The sequence below is a fragment of the Gymnoscopelus microlampas genome (assembly GCF_963454915.1).
Source record: "Gymnoscopelus microlampas genome assembly, chromosome: 8".
In the NCBI taxonomy this organism is placed as follows: Eukaryota; Metazoa; Chordata; class Actinopteri; order Myctophiformes; family Myctophidae; genus Gymnoscopelus; species Gymnoscopelus microlampas.
The window spans coordinates 47,118,157-47,131,515 of record NC_139945.1 but is presented as its reverse complement, the minus strand read 5'-3'; the positions used below and the strand labels follow the sequence as shown (position 1 = coordinate 47,131,515).

Here is a 13,359-nt window from a genome sequence, read left to right as displayed (position 1 = left end):
AAAATGCTGAGGGGAGAAAAAGGTTAAAACTATGAAACCAAATGAAGAACCTCAATGATCACATTGAGATGCTGCTGAGACACTTGAGAGCTCTTCAGCCATGGGGCTAGAACACTGGAGAGCTTGAACTGCAAGGGCCCTTGAGATTTGCCACAAAATCACAAAATGTTCCTTTTAACCACTTGAACCCCTTCCTTGCTTGGAGCCGACAGGGTGTACCGAATATGGTAATGAACCGGAATATGTTGATTTTAATTTTTATGCAAAACTAAAATCAGAGTTTCCACACCACCATAGTAACCTGGTGCACCATACCCATTCACAACAACACCACTCCACGTTCAGTGGAGTGTTGGGGAAGAGGAGCGCTTGTTTTTCTTATCTCAACGTCCTGAATGGTGAACAGTTTAATGGCTTCCACAGTGCTTTTTTTAAACCCACTTTGAATGTAATGTGCAACGAAAAAGTTCACATTTGTTAGATTTTCAAATAGCCGATGTATATAAGGGTTAAAGTGATTTTGATGCTATATTAACTCATTTTGCCGGGGACCCCCTGGAACCCCCTCAAAGGTGCGCGGACCCCACTTTGAGAACCCTAGAAGTTGGATATTGTTCAAAGTTAAAACTACAAATATGTACAATATGTTTTAATGAATTACAAATGAAATACAATTAAATTAAAGGACATTTCAGGGAGGCGGTTTGGTATCGAAAAGGTATAGAACCGTGACACCAAGATATCGAACCTGTTTATCTACAATATATAGCTGGATAAACAAGAACATGTATTGGCACTGGTATGGTATATAATATGTTGCTATGACCGACGGTCTTGCATTTCGGAAGTGGAAAGAGAAGAGGCTGAGAGAAAGAAGGAAAGATGAGTAGAAACACAGTGGCGAAGTGACAAGGCATGGTTCCAGGCATATCTGACCACACACATCACCCTACAAGCACATTGAGTTCCATAACATAGTAATAAACAGGGCTCTTAATCAGAGCCAGGAACTGGAGACACTAGTTCTCCATGTCTGTACACTACAGTTGGGCTTGGAGAAAGTTAAACCACTTAAACCCTATATACTTTGTTGACTGTGGTCCCGTAAGGGTGTGCACTTGGTATCTTCCTTTTGTCCCTCAACACCAAATCAATTTGCCGAAAATAGTTGATCTACAAGTTCACAACACAATGCGCTGTGAGCTTGTAGCAGCTCTGCTATTTTCGCCTAATGTTCTATTATGTGATATGCCCAGAATAGGGACGCCAGGGCTAATGTGGTTACATCCCACTTAAAAGACCATACTGGTGGTCTGGCATGTTTAGCCTGACCATTTTTCAAAACATACCCTAGTTTGTATGACCTTGAAGCTAAATAAAGCAATCATTTGGATGACAATTCATATTCATATTCGAATCATTCTATAAGAACAAATATATATTATAAAATGGATTTTATTGGCGAATCATTATTTCACTGTACACACAACCAAATATAACCTTGTATCAAACATTGAGGGAGACATTCAAAAGTCATTGATACAGTACATAATGGTGTATTCATTTTGATTTGTGTCTGAAGTAAAAAAAAAAAAATATTTCACATACTAAACTAGTTAATTTAGTAATACTGCGGTATTCATACAGGTTGATGCTTTTATTCATAGTAAAAATGCAACCTCATTTCGAAAAAAAGAATACATTTAAATGTAATTTAATAAATACATTTTCATGGCAATCTGGCCAGAGATATCTTGTTTGAGACTAAAGTGTTGGCTGGACGGACAGACCGGCATTACCATCCTAAAAAAACACAAAAGAATGAATAATAATACAAAATGTCTACAGTATTGCAATGTCTATGCCTTCAAGATATGAAGTCACAGAGAGCCAAGCCTCTGTATATTGTTCTGACAAAGTGGGGTTATCCAACAGCAGGCATGATCAGGTCTGACACTTCCAGCTCAGCTCTTGAAAATGTTTTCTCATTTCTAAACGTAGAGACACAGAGAGACCGTTCACATCCCAGTCTGCATCCAGGTTTAGGCTAGACATCCCGTCAGTGTTTTGTTTACACACAGAACAGATAAAACCAAGGCTCAGTGTTATCATGCGTTTTCAGAATCAGAATCCGCTTTACTGGCCAAGCACATCCAAGGTCTTTGCTCTCTGTGTTCATATAGCCTAACAAAACAAAGTAATAAATCAAACACAAAAATGTGGAATCAATCCAGACTATTTTTTAAATTGGGACTGAAATTTTGTAAAACTAAATACCATGTGGGGAATCTGGCTTTTTTTCCTCTTACATCAAGGCTGACTTTACAAAAAGTCCAGTTTCTTATCGTGGCACTCTGTCAGTCTGGTCATTAGTCAGAGGAGCCTTGAGGGAGAGACGCGTCAGCATACCTCATCTCTAAATGGCTACTGATATGATTTTATGTATGAGGAGGGCTGCCGCACAAGGCCTTCAGGGCAGCCTGGGTGCATTTTACCATTGCAAACACTGGAGCCCCACCCTCCCTCAAGTACTTCACTCATATTGCATTAAATCGAAGTCCCATGGCACCTGGCATAAGAGAGTGCCCACTAAAACCACCCGCTCTCCCTCCACCACCCTGTGGTGTGCAGGTCCCTATCTGCCCAGCACTCCCAATCAGCGGGCAGCCAGGCCCCCACCTCCGGAACGAGACCTCCTCTTACCATTAACAACAATTACTTGATTTTAGTGGAGGGCTTGACTAGTTGAGAGACCTGCACTATTTACTTGATCCCTCCTCCCATAACGGTGCTGCCATGGTGGTCTTAATGTCCTATCAGCCCTCTGCGATATAGAACACCACCTCAGATAGAAGAGAAGAGCATCAGGCCCTGCCATGAATAATTGAGAGGCCATTAAGAGCACAGGCCTGAAGGGAAGTGGTCATGTGACCTGTGGAGAGGGGTTTGTCTCATTTTATACAAAGCTAATAATCTGGATGTATTCAGAGACGATGTCAGCTTGTTTGTATCATGCCTGAGAAAGGTCTACACCAGCGGTCTTCAATGTTTACAGGCCAGGGACCCCCAAACTCAGGGATATTCAACTAGATTAGGCAGGGGGCCACAATTGTAAAATGACTTGGAAGTCAGGGGCCACAAAGACTGTGACAACAAAACCGTTTGTTGTGTGCTATAGGTCTGATAGGACACAATAATGGACACATTATGTCCATTATGGTAACTTATTAGGGCCTGCTTCATACAGCATTCATGCATTTTGATGTTTGATAGGAACATTTCTGTGTCAGTCCTTACTCCTTGGTGATTTGTTTTTGAGAAAATAGGAAGTAGATATGTCAGTGTGTTCTGTGCACGGGTCCCTGGCATAAAAGCGTCTCGTATTAATGAACGTTTTTTTCATTTGTTTTGAGCACCCAGGTGATAAGAGCACAAGCTCATATGATGTTTGAAGTGGATGAAGATGGAAGCTGGAAGGAGAGTCCACACAAAACTAACACATACACGCTAATGGATGCATTAGGAGAAGATGGAAGATGGACAAACACATCATATGAGATTGTGCTCTTATTACCCGGGTGCTCAAAACGAATGAAAAAAACTTTCATTTACGGTATATGAGACGCTTCCATGCTAACCAAAATTCTAAATTTTCATCCTGTACAACCAAAAATTCTTTGCATTTCATTTTACATTGGAACATATATGTTCCAGGGACCACAAGAAAGCTCCGCTGGGGCCGGATTTGGCCCGCGGCCCACCAGTTGAATAACACTGCCCTACCTTGTAGGGTGTGGGTGCTACAACATATATTGTATAATTATGTATAAAATTGTGTTTCATATGTATAAACATACCATGTTATTGTGCATTCAATACTAAGCTATTCAAATAATAGACAGATTAATATATTCATGCTTTTATTTTAAACATACAGTACATGTACAAGGTACAGTGAGTAGGGTGTCCGTACCACTGCCATTTATAAACAGACCTTATTAACTGAGAACCAATGTCAATACTATCAACAATCTGTCAATTGCACAATAATCATGTATAGAAGCTATTCAAAATGGACAGAATCATGATTTATTTTAAACATACATATTTAAAGACAAATGGACATTTTTTATGTTTTATTTCTTTATATATTGTATATATTTTTTAAATCTAATCTAGAAACAATTTTGCGGACCCCCTGCAGTACTTCCACGGACCCCCTAGGGGTCGCGGACCCCCTGTTGTTGAAGACCTCTGGTCTACACGACCGAAACGTTGCTTTACATTAAACTTTACTCTTGACCATGCAAGTGGCAGTGTGCATGCTTATCTTTTATTGGTGATATCGTCTGTTTTTTGCCTACGCGCTTGCATTTAAACTTTTTAATCTTGGTGTTATTGTTATTCTACACATACAAAGCTAATACAAAACTAGTAGAAACGTCCCCAGCAGACATTATTGTAGGACCGGGCAATATGGCTTCATATCAAAATCACAATTATTTAAAACTTTTACCTCAATTACGACTAATGAATGGTTATTTTTGAAAATCTATATAGTGAAAATGGCAGATCTTCAAACTTATAACACGTGGCAATGTGATGCGTTGTGAACTTGTTGATCTTCAATTTTCTAAATGTTTGTATGCCACCATTGTACAATAAAATATAATACTGGGTAAAGAAAAACATTCCAATGATCTCCATTTATCAATTAACCTCCATGAGCTAGATTTGTTCTAAATATGGGTTTTGATATATTTTCAGTTAATTGCCCAGCCCTACATTAACCCATTAAGACCTGGAATGCATATGAGTCATTTTTTGATTTCTTTGGCTATTCAAAAATAACAGATCTACAAGCTTGTGTAGATCTGCAATTTTAACTCAAATCTTTGCTTCTACAAATGTCTTCTACATCCTAACACAAATCCTAAGAAAAAACGTATGTTGCTATGATATCAGTGGTTTTCAAACTTTTTCATGTCAAGGACCCCAAAATTATATATTTGACCGCGGACCCCCATCTCAAAATATGTTGTTCCAGAGGGACCCCCCAGAAGCAAAGATTTTAGTAAAAAATAAATCGCTTTAAAAAATATGTAATCAAAGATTTGCACAAATGTTCACGCTTAAAAAAAAAAAAAAGCAGATCTACAAGCTCATAGCGTGGTGCCGTGCTATGAGCTTGTATATCTGCTATTTTTTTAATAGCCCAAAGAAATCTAAAAATGACACAGATGCGTTCCAGGTCTTAAAGGGTTAATGCCTGCACTGGGTGTGTGGGTGGTGCAATCTTTTTTTTGCATGAGGACATTTTAATATTCATGTCCATCTATTGTATGCCTCCTTTTATTTGTGTTCCAGAGGTCTGTCTCTGGCGTTGGTGGTTTATCTAACTCCAAACACACTTTAAAAATACTACTCAGATTTAGGATCTATGTTATTATAATGGCCTGAGATGGTATTTAAGTATTTAAACCATTTTTAGGAGCATGAAGAGCTAGAAACCAGAGAGCGTCTGTAATTTGCAGTTGGTGCTGGTGTGGCAGTGGCTCTGGGATAGAGTGACCATTTGGGAACTGGACGGTTCCTGGTTTGATCCCCAGCTCCTCTTGGGTGTGTGTGGGTGTGGGTGTGTGTGGGTGTGTGTGTGTGCGCGCCATTTAAAGTAATGAGGTGACAAAATAGAACAGGACGGCCGCGTCGTTTGAGTTCAATCGAGGATTGGCGCCCTGTTCTATTCGGTAACTCAAGTTATATCACGTATCTAAAAAAAATCATGTATATTAATTCAACATCCGGTCCATCGTCATTCAATGGTTATCTTAACTTTGACATCTTCATTATAGAGAAACCCATCAGGGTCATTGTACTTTTGGTCATTTCTCTCCCACAAGTTCCATCATTTCTCTTGTTCCAAACCACTCTTGTCAACGTGGGTTTTTATTACATTTTTATTGCAAAAGTTGATGTGTAAGGGTGTACTCTGTTCCTTGCTGTTCCTCCAGGACACTGAGGTTAAAAGCATATTAACTTAAATATATGCAATGCATGCAAATACCACCCTGAGGAGTGTTGATGATGGTCTCTTAAATATTCATAGCAAATAGCATAAGCTCATTTGCTCATCACAAAGCGCACTGGCCAGTCCTTGGGGCCACTGTGACACGTTCTGCGTCACATCAGTGTCGCGTTTTGCGTCACAGAGGTGACAAGCTCGTGTGCAAAGCTCGTGAGTCCAGCCCATTGGTCGAAGCCGTTTTTGCTCGTTCATTTACAGTGGCCCCAGCCGTTTTAAGCTGCAGTACCTATGAATGGCCAGCATGTCCAATGCGCTTCAATGCAAACACTGGGTTCTGGGGGCTTGATTCACACACACTGACGGTGGAGGGAAGCGTGCCGTGCGAGGCACCAACCTGCTCATCGGGGGCAGTTAGAGGTTCAGTGTCTTGCTCACACTTCGACAGGCAACCAGCTCTACTCTAGTGGTTTTCAACCCTTTTCATATCAAGGTCCATTATTTATTCGCCATTTGAGTAACGGATTCACCATTTGATGAGATTTAGCCTCTCAGACCCAAAACTTTGAATGTTTTGTTTTCGTTGGATACAATGTTGTCCACAATTCCATGCTGTATTGATGTGGTACCAATAGGACAGATAACAGGCCAACATTGATCAAAATAACAATTATTTTACAGTACACTCTAATTGTGTAGACTTCTTGTGTAGAATTCAAGTAATGCATACGTTTAAACAATAATTGAACTCTTGAGAGCGTAAAATGAAACCAAATGGACCGTTTCATTTTACACTATCAAGAGTTAAAGATCTAATAAAGGTCCATTTGGCTACCAACTTCATTTAGCTGGGGACCACCTGGAACCTCCTCAAGGACCACTGGTGGTCCGGGGACAGTGGTCCCCGGACCACTGTTTGACTTTACATGTATTCATTCATAGACAGTGCATACTTCATATCCACCTGTATACTCACTGTGTTGACTGTACATAATGGTATATTCATTTATATAGTCACTGGCGATAGATGTATAGGAATAGATTATGCATTCATACATATATTCACTGTACATTTATATTTCTTGATAAGACTGTCGCTGTACATTCCAACAGACAGTCTGTTCATTCCAAGATCCAATGCAGAGATCTAGGGCCAGTAGCTCAGGATTGTATTTATTTTCATTATCATTTACTTTGGTTTGGTTCCTGATTCCTACTCTAACCTGAACCTTTACTGTGTTCGACTCTCACTGCTGTTGCTGCTATGACACCTGAATTTCCCTCCAAGGAACAGTAAAGGTTCATCTTAACATATTTTATATTATTAAACACTGTGTATTTGCCCTTTTGGTGGCAACAATTAGAAATAGTAGGGGCTGCTAACCACATAAAATGGCCAAATCGTTACGCGGCGGATAAAAGCACCAAATTTGATACAGATGTCCCTTGGGTCATCCTAAAACATCCTAGAAGGGGTGCCCAAAAAAATCTTAAACAGGAAGTGAGTTATGGACAAAATTCAAAATGGCCACCTAAACTGTTGACCGTTGACTCAAAAGACACCAAAAAAATCTCCAAAAAGCATAAAATTTGGCACATATGTCCCTTGGGTCATCCTAAGACATCCTAGAAGGTGTGCCCAAAGGAATCTGAAACAGGAAGTGAGTTATTGACACAATTGAAAATGGCCGCCTAGTGTTGTCGATTGACTCAAAAGATAACTAAAGAATCTCATAAAAGCATACAATTTGGCACACATGTCCCTTTGGTCATCCTAAGATATCCTAGAAGGGGTGCCCAAAAAAATCTTAAACAGGAAGTGAGTTATTGACAAATTTTAAAATGACCGCCTACAGTGTTATCGATTGACTCAAAAGACAACTAAAGAATCTCATAAAAGCATACAATTTGGCATACATGTCCCTTGGGTCATCCTAAGACATCCCAGAAGGGGTGCCCAAAAAAATCTTAAACAGGAAGTGAGTTATTGACAAAATTGAAAATGACCTCCTACAGTGTTGTCGATTGACTCAACAGACAACTACAGAATCTCATAAAAGCATACAATTTGGCATACATGTCCCTTGGGTCATCCTAAGACATCCTAGAAGGGGTGCCTGAAATGATCTGAAACAGGAAGTGAGTTATTGACTAAATTGAAAATGGCCGTGTACAGTGTTGACAGATGATGCAAAAGACACTCATAAAAAATAATCTCATAAAAGCATGACATTTGGTACAAATGTCCCTTGGGTGATCTGAATGCATCTTAAGGGGTGCCCAAAAAAAGTTTTAATAGTCTCTCAATGGAAAACACTCCTCCCCCACGGGCTGCACTGCTACAACATTCAAATCGAGCAGTTTGCCAATCTGGCATTTGGTCCAGAAGCCTGAAAGCTATGCAATCTCTACCATCTCCTGACAAATAAAAAAAAAACTGCATAACCTGTCATATTGAGTCTGCATAATATGCAGACTGCCGCGGTCAACTGTTTAAACAGCCATTTAGAATTTCTTCAACATGGTCCCTTCCTAAAAAGTTTAATAAACAAGCAAACAAACAAATAAATAACCCCTTCTTGGATATACTAAGAAGCACTCAATGTACGTACCAAATGGTACACTTTTAAGACGTCCCTTTATGTTTTCTTTTGTGTCAACTGCTTTAGACGGTCACTTCCTGTTTAAAACCTCTTTGGGCACCCCTTGTAGGATGCGTTCAGATCACCCAAGGGACATTTGTACCTCATTTCATACTTTTATGAGATTCTTTAGGTATCTTGCATCATCTTTCACACTGTAGACGGCCATTTTCAATTTAGTCAATAACTCACTTCCTGTTTCAGATTATTTTGAGCACCCCTTCTAGGATGTGTTAGAATGACCCAAGGGACATATATGCCAAATTGTATGCTTTTTGGAGATTCTATAGGCTTTTTGAGCCAATCGCCAACACTGTAGGCGGCCATTTTCAATTTTGTCAATAACTCACTTCCTGTTGAAGACTTTTTTGGGCACCCCTTCTAGGATGTCTTAGGATGACCCAATGGACATGTGTGCCACATTTTATGCTTTTTGGAGATTCTTTAGTTGTCTTTTGAGTCAATCGACAACACTAGGCGGCCATTTTCAATTGTGTCAATAACTCACTTCCTGTTTCAGATTTTTTTGGGCACCCCTTGTAGGATGTCTTATGATGACCTAAGGGACATGTGTGCCAAATGTTATGCTTTTTGGAGATTCTTTTGGTGTCTTTTGAGTCAACGGTCAACAGTTTAGGTGGCCATTTTGGATTTTGTCCATAACTCACTTCCTGTTTAAGATTTTTTTGGGCACCCCTTCTAGGATGTTTTAGGATGACCCAAGGGACATCTGTATCAAATTTCATGCTTTTATCCGCCGCGTAACGATTTTTCACTTAGCAGCCCCTACTAAAAAGGACTGTTGACGTTGGAGATGCTGATGAGTGAATGGGTCAGTGTTGTTTTTCCGGGAGACAGATTTCTAGGTTTATTTGTCAGGCTGCTGCTGTTGATATTGTGTCAACCATGGGATCACACTCACCCCACGTAGCAGAGCGGCTAGGCGCGTCCACCGAGCCCTGTCTATATCAGTTTATGTTCCACGTCAACACTTAGCAGCCTCTTGGCTCTATGTGGAGTTACCTAAAGTGATTCCCTCCCCATTTGTCTGCAAGTGCATGTTTGGACCGCGGCCCGTCTCTCAGTAACAGCCTCCTCTGTCCTCCAGAGATGACAAAACCAGCCCGGTCTATTAATCATGCAGGAGTATGCCCGTACAGTGTAAAGATTCAATTGCAAAGTAAATGGATTAGGGGAAAGTGAATTGCCATATTGAGGTATGCAAGGGAGTAGACTACATGGATGGAGATCCTTGGGAGTGCAGATAGAGACTGTGTGGAGAGAACCTGAATGTGATGCTAAGGGCATTCTTGTGTTATATTGGTTCCCATATAACACAAGAGGCTTTTATTTCAGCAAATGGCAACGAGTACTCAATAAAATCTGCCGAGGGCAAGAATGAATGTATGTTGTTTTTCCATTAGTATTGCTTGTGCGTGCATGAGTGCGTGCCTGCCTTGCATGTATGCGTGTTAAGTAAAGTCTCTGACCCCTTTGTTGGCATCAATGCAAAGTACATAGACAATGTGTGCATTCTGTGCAATGGTTGGCAGCTAACTACATGAAAAGTATTCTTAGCTCGGGGGCACCCAAACAAACGCCAGATTACATTAAGAACAATAAAAACCTGGGATTCAGGTGACGTCATCACACCGACCTCAGTCCTTACTGCAAAACATGAATTTCTAAGAACAAACATTTCTGTCATTCCCATATAGATGGCTGCCCATTAGTTCCGGCATTAGAGTGCATTATTTTTACATCCCAATATTCAAACTGTACTTCGGAACAATGGACTGTCAGACTAATGGCACCTTCCCATCATGAGTCATGCCGGTACTAAATATTTCTCTATTTGTATCTTTTCACACACACACACACACACACACACACACACACACACACACACACACACACACACACACACACACACACACACACACACACACACACACACACACACACACACACACACACACACACACACACACACATAATGGTGTTGTGTGATGTGTTCACCATATGGACTTGCTCTTGTACAAATCACAATGAGGGAGGCCTGTTGTAGATTTGGGATTCATAAAATGTATGCACGAAATCATGTGATTAATAATGATCTGTGCCTGTCCTATAACATAAGAAAACATGACTGGTAAATGTTAGTCAGTCCAGGAAACAAAACCTATTGTGCAGAATGTTTGACCCAGCTGCTTATTGAATATTTCATTTCCACATGATGAATAATTAATCTGGGTGTGTGAGATAATGCTTGATCCATTTTTCATATCGCTCTGCAACCCTTGGCTTTTGGGGGTAAAGGCCATAGGTGGAATATTACTCATTTTAAATCAACTAGATGTATAAAAGGAAGGAATTCTCAGCCCTGAAACCTGAAATCCTCCAGAAACAAAGGCACCACAAGGTTGTCACTTCAATTTCCTGGAGCGGGATCTCTGGGTACTTAGTTGAGAGTATCGTCACTGTTGGGCAGAAACCTTGTATCATCCTTTTGTTTTCATAAATGAACGCCCTATTTTATACTTCAGTGTATGACAGTGTTGTGCAAAAATAGCCAATCTACAAGCTCAGAAGGCATCACGAAACGTGAGCTTGTAGATCAAATCAAATCGAGCTTTATTTATAGAGCACATTTAAAACAATCGAGATTGACCAAAGTGCTGTACACAGTAAAATAAAAGCATCAACAAAAACATTATGCATGTCCACCCACATACCATCAAAAACACAATTGAAGTGAAATAAGTACAATAACGTCAGGTGTGATCAAAGGCCATTGAAAAGAAATGAGTCTTAAGAAGAGACTTCGCCTCAGGTTATTTTTGAAGATTTGCGCCTATAACGACATGCTCAAAATAGGGATGCAGGTTGAAAGTGGTTCGTCTGTGGGTTTTATAAATGTTAACCAATGAAAAGTATCAACAATGGCTTGTGACTGAATAATGACTACATTACACAGGTTATTTTGTTTTACATTTCCTGAGAAGTAACTGTTTTGAACATACAAGGATGCACTTCCCCATTACTGAGATTCTTGACATTGATTCATTTCATAATTAAAGTGCAATGCCTTGAACAAAACTATAGAATTAATAAAGTTAACTGTTGAGCCTTTTTCTTGCTGCTGAGAGGCCATCTTTTAACTGTCCCATGATCCAATGACTGCCAATTAGAAGTGTAGCGTGACGAATCATTAGGAACCAGTACCAGCTGTGCTAACGATGCTAACAACGTGGCGGTCTTTCAGATAAATGAGAATGTTTGCTAAATAAACAACTGGGAAACATGCTGCCTACACAAACTACACAATGACAAATAAAGATAGATTTCTGCTAATTATGCTAAAAGATACATACCTTTTGAAGTAGATCCTCCGCTCAGATGCTAAATGAAGATTTCTAATGCTACCGTATCCGTTTTTCTTCTGACAGGGTGGAGCGGTCCACAGACCAGGTCATCAAGCCAGTCAACGTGGAGGCCTTATCCAAGTGGGTGGGTAAGATCCCTGCTGATGTGTTGAGGGACATGCCTGTCATCGCCCCAATGCTGTCCAGGCTGGGCTACGACCCCCACGCCAACCCCCCTAACTATGGCAGACCAGACCCTAAAGTCCTGGACAATACCCGACGGGTGAGTGTTAAAGACCTCTGCCCACACACTCCTAAAGCCTAATTTGTAGCCCGTAGTTAGTATGACGTGTCACTTGCTGAAAATCAGTTATTTTCAGCAGACGACGCCATTGTGCAATGGAGAATAAATTAAGCTTGAATGAGTTACCTTTATCAATGTTATCATATGCGTTAAAACATTACTTTAGTGTCATTCATACAGTTAAGTACAGTTAGGCTCAACAGCCAGCCTACTTAAAACATTGCTGTTGTTTTTTTTCATAGGCTGGCAGAGATGTTCCTGCACCTAGAGAGCAAGTTCTCATTACACAAAAAACATTTGAAAGTGACATGTTACAATAGAATGAGAGGATTCAGCTTAAAAGTTGGCAAAGTCACTCATCAGAGATGGTTTGACATGTGACACAAGGACACAAATTCCCACACCAACTCTGATTAATTAGTCAGTGTATGCTAACTGGAGGAGCCACATATGAGCACTCCATCATATGCATTCTGCAGATGATTTCATACTGTATGTCTTTGAAATCTACTCCCTGGTTATAAATATAGCCTTGTGAAAATCATTATCACTTCAACTTGTTAAACCTCTAGTTTACTGCCAAATCCAGAGTGATGTTCCCGTCCTGTCAACGGCTACGTAATAAACCATGGCTGCTATATATATGACATCAAGTCTGTGACTCACAGATTCATCCTATTTATAGAGGGCAAGTCTGGAATCTCTTATGATTGGGCCTTTGCTGCTCCGGCAGCGGCGATGCCCTTGCTCCTTGTCAGCCCTCCTGACTTGGGAAGACGGCTGCTATTCTTGGCACAGAATATATTTTATTAAAATCCTTTTCCTGGTGCTGTGCTATCAGATGACGACATGCCCCCATGTCCCAGTCGTTGGATTTCATATACCCGAGCTAGAGGACATAATTGAGTAGTTTATTTTTATCTCTCAGGCTCTGTATTGCAGATGCATAGACGGTATATGGGCTTTACTGTACGTGTAGGCCCAGAGGACTGTGGAGTTTGTACGGTGTTAACCCATTAAGACCTG

The 13,359-nt window shown here is 40.4% G+C and overlaps 1 protein-coding gene across 2 annotated transcripts in view; it reads left to right on the top strand.

The window, feature by feature from the left end:
* Positions 1-13,359, top strand: part of tpst1 (tyrosylprotein sulfotransferase 1) — a 51,994-nt gene that overhangs the window by 22,090 nt on the left and 16,545 nt on the right. For both annotated transcript variants that reach the window (XM_084064404.1, XM_084064403.1), the window contains exon 3: positions 12,114-12,312. In XM_084064404.1, the coding sequence (XP_083920530.1) occupies positions 12,114-12,312 (199 nt within the window). The remainder of the gene's footprint in view (positions 1-12,113; positions 12,313-13,359) is intronic.